The 10,722-nt window shown below is 51.7% G+C and overlaps 1 protein-coding gene across 1 annotated transcript; it reads right to left on the bottom strand.

Moving 5' to 3' along the window:
- ARL4C (ADP ribosylation factor like GTPase 4C) lies at nucleotides 527-8,913 on the bottom strand. Its single transcript, XM_021399841.1, has one exon. The coding sequence runs from the start codon at nucleotides 8,781-8,783 to the stop codon at nucleotides 8,205-8,207; it is 579 nt and encodes a 192-aa protein (XP_021255516.1). The 5' UTR covers nucleotides 8,784-8,913; the 3' UTR covers nucleotides 527-8,204.

The raw sequence follows: 10,722 nt of genomic DNA, 5'->3' as shown, positions 1-10,722 counted from the left end.
CTTAAGCAAAGCCATGGAGAGCACAATTAAGTAATTAACAGTAATTAAAGGCACATTATCCACAGGCATGTTGTCCATGTTTATCCTGCACAGCCCTGTGCTAGTGACTGTCCTACACCAAGGGCGGAATTCAAGGCAACCAATGCAGGACCCTCTCCATACTTCTTCAATCAGTTAAGACATAACCCTTAAGAGTCTTAAGACATTTTTGCCATTCACTTGAGACTGCCGTAAGGGGAATTTTCAAGCAGGAGCAGTAAATTAGCCTCACTCCCACCCTACCTGATCTGAGCAAACCTCTGCTAAGGACAGATGTTGAGGACTGGGAGGAGAAAAAGACTTCATATGGGCTTTGTGTTTAGTTGGTTTTTTTCTTTCAAATGACCCAATCAACAGCAAAGTCAGAACAAGGAAAGAAAAAAGCAACATGGGGATGAAGTGAAGAATTCATCTCCTGATATTTCATATATTAAACCTATTGAAATAGGTCCTTTTGCTGTCACTTTTTTTTTTTTCACAGGCTATGTATTTACCCTTGCTAGGATTCCTCAAAAAACGTGTCAGGGCTTCTGGCTTGTGCCAGCACAGTGAGTTTCTTGGAGTGAGTCACTGTGTTTGCAAGGTTTGGGTTTGGACTGGAAGGTGGATTTCTACACTGGTCCTAGAGACTTGCCTATAGGGAAAAGCTACTCCAGGGTATGCAAGGATGCCAGGGAATACAGATCTAGCGTTAACTGGAGGAGAAAAGTATCTCCCCCCCCCCAGTTAGCAATTGCATCCACAGTGGATTGCATTAAAGCAGAAAAGGAGGCTCTGCTTATGGTGTCCAAGGAAGGTCCCCACACAAGTCAGACTACCTGGGATAGTCAGGAACTGCTATTTGAATACAGCATAACCTCAGGAACAGCACTGAGGAGAATGAAAGACAAACTCATTTCTCCTCATGCTCTCTCTCATTATTATCTACACATAAATTATTCACATTCTTTGCAAGCCGAGTCCTGTCTTGACTGAAGGAGTTCAGATCATTAGAACCCAACAATTTTCTGCATATTTCATGATAAAAGAAGCTCCATCAGGGCTGGAGCAGGGGGTAAAGGGATAGGATTTCTTCTGCTGCAATTTCCATTCCTGAGAGTTTCCTGAGATTGCCAGACCTGTGTTACCAGAGACTCCGCCAGAAAAAGGCCATGGCATGGAGAGGATGGTAGCACGTTCATTTCTGGATGGTGAGGGGCACCAGGTGGTTTTCAAGGACTCCCATTATAGATGCAAACATTTTGGGCAGGGCATCTCACACCCTGGGTTTCTGATCACCAAGCATATGGGGACACTGAATGCAACTGAGGTTTCCAGCCTCCATTTCAGTGTAAGGAATGTCAGAACTAAGTTTTACAGATTCAATAGATGTAATATAAACAAGAGTGGGAACCAGCAGCCTGTGACGTGTCTATGCAGTCACTGCCTCCAGAGGTTCCAGCCCTCTAGCAAGGCTGGTGTGAGGATGAGGACAAATGGCCCCAAGTGGCACCAGTGGAGGTTCAGATTGTACATCATGAAGAATTTCTTCTCTGAGAGGGTGGTTAGCCTCTGCCAGAGGCTGCCCAGGGAGTTGGGGGAGTGCCCCTCACTGGAGGTGTTAAAGAGATGTGTGGATGTGGCACTGAGGGCCAGGGGTTAGTGGTGGACTGGGTAGTGCAAGTGATGGTTGGACTTGGTAATCTTAGGGATCATTTCCAACCTAAATGTTTCTATGATTCTAGGACATTTCTCCTGGCCCCCAGGCCTTCTTCTCCCAGGCTATCCCTTATCCAGGGCTAGACCAACTTTTAGCTTAAAATGAGCCAGTAAGGCTCTGCTCTGCTTAGCTCAGAACATCCTCAGAGGTTACAAACCTTCAGACTGCAGCGATAAACCTCCAGCAGGGCTCACATTCCCCAGTGCAGCCCTTTCGGTGACCTCCCGACAGGTTTATGGCCTCATGTTCCATTGCTCCCTTTAAACACATTGTCACATCAGCATCTCCCTGTCTGCAATCAAGCTCCAGTTTTCACCCATTACACTCTAGCAATTATTACAGACACAAAGCAGACAATCTGGAAAGAAATGCTGATGCTAGGGTTCAGTAAAACAGTTTACAGGGAGGGGGAGGGAAGAGGGGGCCCCAGATGAGTTATTTGTCCTGCATGAGGTTTTCTGGCTGAGGAGAGGTGAGTCATTGTGGAACTATTTCATCCCTTTCCAGCCTGGACTTACTCTCTCCATCACACCCTTGTGATGAAAAGAAGATGGGCAGCACCTTAAGAGAGGCTGGTCTGAGAAGGAAGACAGATGGGTTCGGTGCCAGAAGCTGCAGCAACACTGGCAGGGGATGGGGTTAACCCACCCCTCCCCCATTCCTAGGCTGAGATGCTCTGAGGCTGCTGGAAGTCTCACGAGAAATGCAGCAATCCCAAGGCTAGGCTGAGCCCCAGGAGACAGTCCCTTCCTCTCCTCTCATCTTCTTCCTCATGCTGAGGTTTGCAAGCAAGGTCTCCACCTCTCTGAGACCACCAGATGCGACCTCTTGTCCATGTGCTGGAAACAGAGACTTGTGCAGCTGCACTTGAAGGCTGAAGGCCATTTCTCCTGCAGTCACTAGCTATGAGGGTTGGATGAGGAGCAATGACTGAACATGACAAGAATGGTGTGAAGGTGGGTTATTATTTTTCCAGTTTTCCCCACAACCCATTGTCCTCTGGGCACTGACCATGTTCTAACAAATTCCTCTTTTTAAGTAAGGTGATTTGTAAGGCTGGCTGGGAAAAAACATGGTCCATCCTGGGAGGATGTAGTGTTTGTAGCAAGCAAACATTGTAAAGCCACAACACTGCCATTCCTCCTCCTGTCTTTAGAGATTTGAAATGGGCAGCAGAAGCCAGAGGATGGGGAAGCTGCCAAAGAGTAGAAAGGGTCCCCTTGTTAGAAGGGGTAGAGAGGGCAAGCAGCAAGGGAGGGGGCTTTCCAAGAGCTGTTTAAACATTAGCCAGCCCAACAATTGCCCTGTGTTCGCATTTCCCATTGCCACACAGTTTTTTTCACCTCTGTGCTCTCTCAAAACCACAGCAGAGTTGAACAAGCAGGGATCACCCAGCCAAACACGAATTGGGAATGCTGCATTCAGTCTCATGGGCTGGAGACGCAGAATGGGACAGGAGCACTTGCACCAGGGGGGCTGGCATAGCAGGAAGGGTTGGAGGGGCTGCAGCTGCTGGGAGCAGATTTGCGCTCACAAAGGGGTGTGGGGGAAATCTGGATCCCCCGGCTCCTCCAGCCCTGCAGATGTGGCCAGAGCACAGCTAGTACAGCACTGTGCTGGCAACAGGAGCCTCCGTGCCATCCTTTCTGATGCACAACTCTTGGAGGTGACCCCTGTCCCTGCAGCTGCAGGACAGCTGTGGCTTTAAAATGGGTTATTAACTGCCTTCTTGCAGTCATAACTCAGAGTGTATGGTTGAAGGGTTGCAGAGAGCCACCGCTCATGAAGTCAGTGTGGCATGGAGATGCGGGCAGCTGAATGGAGGCCCTGAAGTAGCTCTGCCATGCACAGTGCAAGCAGGAGTAACTGCAGCAATCTCTCACCAAACCTAGCACCACTCTTCTCCCAAAGTATCAGAGCTAATCCTGCAAATTTAGCGTCTTTAAGATGGGGATCTAAGCATGAAAACACCACCAATTTCTTTTTTTTAGCCTTAGGAGTATGAACAATGCTAGCAACCCTATTTACACCTGTGAAAAAGAGGTCTGGGGCATCTAAAGGTATGTGACCAGAGTTAGGCAAAAGTCAGAAGCCCCAGACCTTGTCACAGACTCCTCATCCTGAAGCACTTTGCAAGCAGTTTACCAAGAGATACCCTTCTGTGAAGTGCTTCGTGTCCGTCAGACCTGACTCACACCAGTGGACTTCAGCTGCTCAAACAAAAAGTGCACGTGATTTGAGGGTAATTCTGATTGATGAAGGACTAGGATGAATGAGAACAAGCAAACACAGTGGTTTGTAGCCTATTTTAAAGAGATAGTCATCCAAATGCCACCCAAATCTTGAGCAAAAGCACCTTGTGCTGTGCAAAGAAATAGCTCTCTTTGCATTGCACTGTGCTTCAGGGATTCTGTGCTCTAGGAATTACTTTAACTAAGATGATCCCTTTAAAGATACTTGCTTGGGAGCAAATCCCATTTGAAATAAAGCAAAGGGATTTAGCTTAACAAAGCAAACTGGGGAGAGAGGATCTGTTCAGTTGGGAGGCAGGGCACAGGCAGAACCTGCAGAAGAGGGGCTGCAGGGCTCTTGGGAGCTTCTGTTTGAGCTAAGCCCCAAAGGTGCAATATCCTTTGCAGTTTCTTGCTCTTCAAATGGTAAAGGTGGCAGGTCTCTCTTACCTGCTCAGTGCTGGCAGAGATCTAGTGCAGCTGGAGTTGTACACTGACAGCCCAGCTGCTTCCTCTCCACTTTTTCTCCATGCAGGGACATCATCCCTGGGCACTGCCTGGTGTTCCTAGCTCCACACACCATGAGAGTCCCAACAGGTCAGGCTGGGGACCCCAGCCCAGCACTGCTCAGTTTTGCCTGAGCTTGGGGAGATGATGTGGCAGCATAAATCATGGCCAGCTCCAGGGCACAGCAAGGTCAGAAAGCTCCTTGTGAAACGTTTTCATGACAACTGGCCCAAACATACCAATACCCTGCTGGCAAAAGCACTCTCCAACCAGGAGAGGAGTGGCTGTGGTTTGCAGGAGGATGTCTGCCCTTGCAGCTCGAGGCACAAGCTTTGCTGGCAAGAAAACAAACCTCCCAGCTAAGCTCCCTGCTTGCAGCCCTGAGGGCAGATCTGATGGCACAGTCACACACAGTCATAGCCTCTTCAAAGCTCCAGCTTCTTAGCTGTTCCCCAATCTCTGTTGCAGAGCAAAGCTCAGGGATGGTGCCCCCATTTGAGCAGGAGGAAAGCCCCTGCCGTGGGCCTGATCCTGCAAAGCAGACAGCATGCCCTTGCACCTGGGCACCATGCACGCTGGCAGCCATGGAGGCCAGGTGGGAAGCAGAGATGAGCCCAGAGCAACCCTCTCCAAGTGCTCTGAGGCCCATCAAATTGCACCGCCACCAGTTTGACTCATTTCCTCACCAGATGCAATGTCATCATTAAAAACTGAAAATTTAAAAAATCAGTTACCACCCGCTCTAGCTCTCATCTCTAAAATGTCACCCATGTTTCCTGTGTCAGCAGCCACCCCGGAGCAGTGGCATCCTGTCCTGGTGCCTTAACCCCTGCAGGCCCGGTTCTGCCACTGCATTGCACATCATTTAGAAAAGCCACAGCCACGTCCATCAAACATCACAGCCAGGGAAGGCAGCAGCCACCTCCTTCGTAACATGCACAGGGAAGCAACTGTAAAATCCAGCACTAGTAAAGAGAAAGAAGCAGAGGAGCACATTTTTTTTTTAACCAGGCCCTTTCATTGTATAAATAATTTATTTCAGTTCACAGCATTATGTCTGCATCTTTTAGAAAAAGAGGAAAGACAGGAGGGACAGAGACTGGTGGTCAGCGAGGGGGCTGAGACATGGGCAGTGGGATTTCTGACACTGCTGGGAACATGGCAAGGTACCCCACAAAACCGGAGCGGTAGCCCAAAACGTATGCTAAAAAAAAAAGGGTCATTCAAATGTATTCAGAGAAGACACACCTGGCAAAAGGCTCAGAGCAACAACACAGTTTCCTTCAACTGTTGTTTTGTTGAAGCACCTCTTCCAGACCACCTTAGGCGGTGCTCATTATCATACAGGAGAATCGGCACACAGCTGTGAAATGTTAGGGAAATGCCACAGAAACCATTAGCTTCTAATTGGAGAAGTGATTTTAATTATTGCAGAAAGCAGAATTGGGGGGAATGGCACCATGACTGCATCCCACCTGAGCCTTCAGGCATGCACCGCAAGGTGAGCACATGCCTGAAGCTGGGCTAGAAGGCAGATGCTTCTCAATGGGGATGCTCAGCGGAGCAGTGTACTCAGCCCCTGGGAAGGACTGAGCTCTGCAGACACACACCCCGTAAGTTCAGTGCTAGTGTCTGCAGAACCAAGACCCACCTCTCACCAGCAAGGAGGCAAAGCACACAGCTAACACCTGCACTTGCTCTGTTTAAAACCTGCTCGCTTTTGAGATGGTTGGAAAAATGAGTTCTCCACTTCACCAATGAAGGTTACAGCATTTGGTTTCCATGGCATCAAAAATAAATACTGTTTTCTCTCCCAACAGCAAGTACCAAAGAGTTCGAGGTGAAGCCTAAGCAAAGCAAACCCAAGGAAGCAGGAACAGAGCCTCCTGAAGGGATGGGACCAGCCCACTCGCTCAATGCACAAGTCGGGACTCGTAGGTACTCAAATCCTGCCAAAGAAGGGACATACTGCTTAGCCGCAGTGTTTGTTTTTCCAGCAAAATGCTCTGTGAAAGGTACCGTGCTCATCTGCTCATTGCTGCGAGGGAAGAATCTACTCTCTGAAACCTGAGGGCATTTTTCCTTTGTCAGCTCGGTGGTTCCTTGGCTGCTTTGGGGAGGGTTTTCAAACAGTAAAACCATTACAAAATCCTGTCCAACTGCGGCTCAAAATTCAGCACATTTGGCTCTGAGGGCTGCCTGGGCCTCCCCCATTCTTTCTGTGGGAAGCACGGGAAGCAGGGCCCCTGCCTTTGTCCTGCAGGGAGCTGGTTCCAGGCCAGAGCACTCCAACCCTGCTACCAAACCTTCACCTGCAGAAGGAAACCACGGGGCCTGCCCCTGCCCTGAGCACTCAGTCCTCCAGGAAACCAGGAATGGACCTGCTGGAAACTGGGAGCTCTCTGCTTTCAGTGGGTTTAAATCTTTATAAAAAAATAACCTCCCCTCTGCTCCATGCTTCCCACCTCCCTCCCATCTCTTTACATTTTCCCGGCGCTGCCGAGTCCCTTTTCCTGCTGGATTCTGCAACCTTCTGGCACGATTGGGCAAGCTCTGCCCATAGCACCGCGCAGTGCTGGCAGCCACCCGTCCTGCCTTCTGCTGCCACAGACCTTCCCCTCAAACCTCCCACCCCAGTCACAGAGCTGCACGGTGACCAGTCCATGTGGTGGTGTACAAAGCTTTTTTCTTTTCTTTTTTAAAGTAATCCATATTTTGGATCACCCCGATCGGAGCAAATTAGCACCTTGGAGCATGCCTTTGCCTGGGCATGATACGGACCTGCTGTGGCTTTGCTCCAGGAGATGCCACAACCAAGCTTTAGAAAACGGGGACTCCTGGACCCCGTGCCACTTCCCACACCATCCCCCCCCCCCATCCTTTTTTTTTTAAGCAAACAGCTTAAAGCTCAGCACCAGTCACCAGCTGCTATGCACCTCCAGCTGCTGCGGCATTGCATGGAGGCTGGCTGTCCTCTTCATCTGCTCCCTAAAACACCAGCCTGCAGAGGGTTTGGGTTCTCCTTTTGGAGGAGTTTTGTCCTCTTGGCGAGGTTCTGTCCTTCTTTTTGTCCTTTTGGCCACGTTCTGCCCCCTTCAGAGGGTTTTGTCCCCTTGCTGGGGTTCTGTCCCTAATGGTCACGTTTCATCCCTTGGTTGTCTCCCACACGCTGCACTGGTCCAAGCCCCCGCTGGCTGACCTTGCACAGCTTCAGGCTCACCTTTGGCCTCTCTCAAATGCACTTGCACAGGGTCCAGCCCTGTTCACCCCTAGGTTTGCCCCCCAGCAGCAGTCAGACTCCCAGGGACGGACGGGAGCAGGGGGGCTGCCCCAGCTCCGCGGGCTCTCAGCTGCCCGCAGCATCTCGTCCCACTCAGAGCATCTCCAGCCCGGCCATGGGGCCCAGGGGTTTGGGAGCAGTGCCCGACCCCTGCTCCATGCTGCCCTATGGCCGGGGATAGGGCGGCAGGCAAAGGGGAGAGCAGGAGGAGGAGATCCTGCAGTCAGGATCTGGGCTTGGCTTGCAGGAGTGCCATTGTTATCACCGCTACTGCAGTTATTTCATTCAAAGGGACAAAAAAAAAAAAAAAAAAAGAAAGAAAAAAGCAGACGCACCCCAGAAAAAAAAAAAGGGAAAAAAAAACCCAACGAGAAAAGGATCGCTTTGGTTCTTTCTCCTCCTCCATTCCTTTGTTTGCTCTCCCACCTGTCCGCACATCTGTGGGCTTCTACCGCTTCTTCTTCTGCTTGAGGGACTTCCTCCGCTTGAGGATCATCTCGTAGAGTTTGTCCATGCCCTCGGTCAGCCCCTCGCCGATGATGGCGCAGGCAGGCTGGATGTGGTACGTGGTGGAAGGGGTCAGCTCGTGCAGCGCCAGCTGCTTCTCAATCTCAGCCACGGGCAGTGACTTGGGCAGGTCCTGCTTGTTGGCGATAACCAGCAGCGGTGTGCCCTGGTTCTCGGCGAACTTGGTCACCTTGTGCAGCTCCGTCTTGGCCTCCTCCAGCCGGTCCACGTCCACTGAGTCCACCACGTAGATGATGCCGTCAGTGCAGCGGCTGTAGGACTTCCAGAGCGGGCGCAGCTTCTCCTGGCCGCCCACGTCCCAGAAGTGGCAGCTGATGCCCTTGGCCGTGCCGTTGCTCAGCCGAATCTTCTCCGTGTTGAAACCGATGGTGGGCACCGTGTTGACGAACTCGTTGAACTTCAGCCGGTAGAGCACCGTGGTCTTCCCCGCTGAGTCCAGGCCCAGCATGACGATGTGCAGGGACTGAAAGGCGGAGATGTTGGAGGAGATGTTCCCCATGGCCGCCTCCGGCTCCGCCGCCTTCACAGCCCCGCACCCATCCCCGCGCCGGCCCGGCCCGCCCGGCTCGGCTCGGCCCCTAGCGGAGCGGCGGGCAGCACGCTCCCACGCCGCGCCGGGGCTCGGGAACTGCCGGCCGCCCCGCCCGGGAGGAGGGGCCGCGCCGCCGCTGCCTCCACTTCCCTCCTCCTTCTCCTCCTACTGTTCCTCCTTCTCCTTCCCGCCTTTCCGCCACCTCACGGCAAGAGCAGCGGAGGCGCTCCTGTGCTATTATTATCCATCTCCTTCAAAGCGTTTGTAAAATGACTATCCGCCACATCTGAGAGCTTAACCGGAAAGCCTCGGAGAAAGAAGTTTACTGTAGGAGACAGATATCGCTTTTAATTTAAGATGCTCTTACCACGCAGCACGCAGTGGGATTGTTTCTCATATTCATATTTCATTCCGCGGGTGCATGTTTGCTGCTTTACACAGAGATAAGACTACCTGCTAACGCATGCCATCATTAAAAATACAGGCAGCTTACTGTGACACTCTCCGGAGGTGACAGCAGGTGCAGTTTTTGTGGAAATCACCACGTGGTGACAATGTGAGAAGTGCAGGGAGCTCCGTGAGAGCAGTGTGCAGCCGGGAGGAATGCTCCTTGGCACAGCATCACCACTCACAAGGCAGCACAAAGGCACAGTGATGGCTGGGAAATCACAGAACCATAGAATCATTCCAGTTGGAAAAGACCTCCAAGATTCCCAAGTCCAACCCCAGCCCACTCCACCATGCCCACTGACCACATCCCTCAGTGCCACATCTCTGTGGTTCACGAACACCTCCAGGGATGGTGACCCCACCACTCCCTGGGCAGCCTGCGCCAGTGCCTCACCGCTCTTTCTGAGAAGAAATGGTTCCTAATATCCAACCTGAACCTCCCCTGGCACAACTTAAGGCCATCACCTCTCATCCTATCACTGTTACCTGGGAGAAGACACCTACTCCCACCTCACCACAACCTCCTTTCAGGCAGTTGTAGAGAGCAATAAGGTCTCCCCTTGGCTTCCTATTTTCCAGACTGAGCAACCCCAATTCCCTCGGCCGCTCCCCATCAGAGCTGTGCTCCAGACCATCACAGCTTTGTTGCCCTTCTCTGGGCATGCTCCAGGGCCTTGATGTCTTCCAACACAGCACTGAGGTCTGGTGAGGAATCCAACACAGCACTGAGGTGTGGCCTCACCAGAGCTGTGTACAAGGGGATGACCACCTCCTGCTCCTGCTGGCTGCACTATTGCTGGTACTAGCCAGGATGCCACTAGCCTTGACCACCTGGGCACACTGCTGGCTCATGGTCAGCTGGCTGTTGACTAACACCTTCAGATCCTTTTCCTCTGTGCAGCTGCGCTTGCCTCCATTCAGTGCAATGCCTGCATCATCCCCAACCAGCAGCTGAGGAGCTCAGCCCTGCTTTCTGCCTGGGAGAGCACGAGACTTGCTTCATGGCAAGTTTCCCCTCCATCTGATGTGACAGCCCTGTTCTGACCCAGATGCTGCACCAGTTTCTGTGGGAGGAGACACTGAAGGACCCTTTGAACGTTTGTTTTGCCACACAAAGCTGAACTCACATGCTGGTGACATCCAAAGCAAGCGGTGGTGAGCAGAGCAGAGCAGGACTGCGGGTGTGCTCTGGCATGCTTAGCTGGGGGAGGAGGACCTTACAGAGGGCTCTGGGAAGCCCTCTCCCCTCCCATTACCTCTCATGCAGGATCCAACCCCCCCCCTCCCTTCCTCCTCTTTCATCCGTGCTCCTGAAGATGGCTTTGAGCCTCTAGTTGAAAAGGCTTTGTTTTTGAAAGAGGCCACCAAAATTTCTTTCTCTCAACAGCTGAAATGGAAGGGAAAGGTGCCCTCCTATTTTCACCCCAGCATTGATTGCGAGTTATAAATAAAGTCA

The sequence above is a fragment of the Numida meleagris genome, chromosome 5, assembly GCF_002078875.1.
Source record: "Numida meleagris isolate 19003 breed g44 Domestic line chromosome 5, NumMel1.0, whole genome shotgun sequence".
Lineage (NCBI taxonomy): Eukaryota > Metazoa > Chordata > Aves > Galliformes > Numididae > Numida > Numida meleagris.
This window is presented reverse-complemented; position numbering and strand designations above follow the sequence as displayed.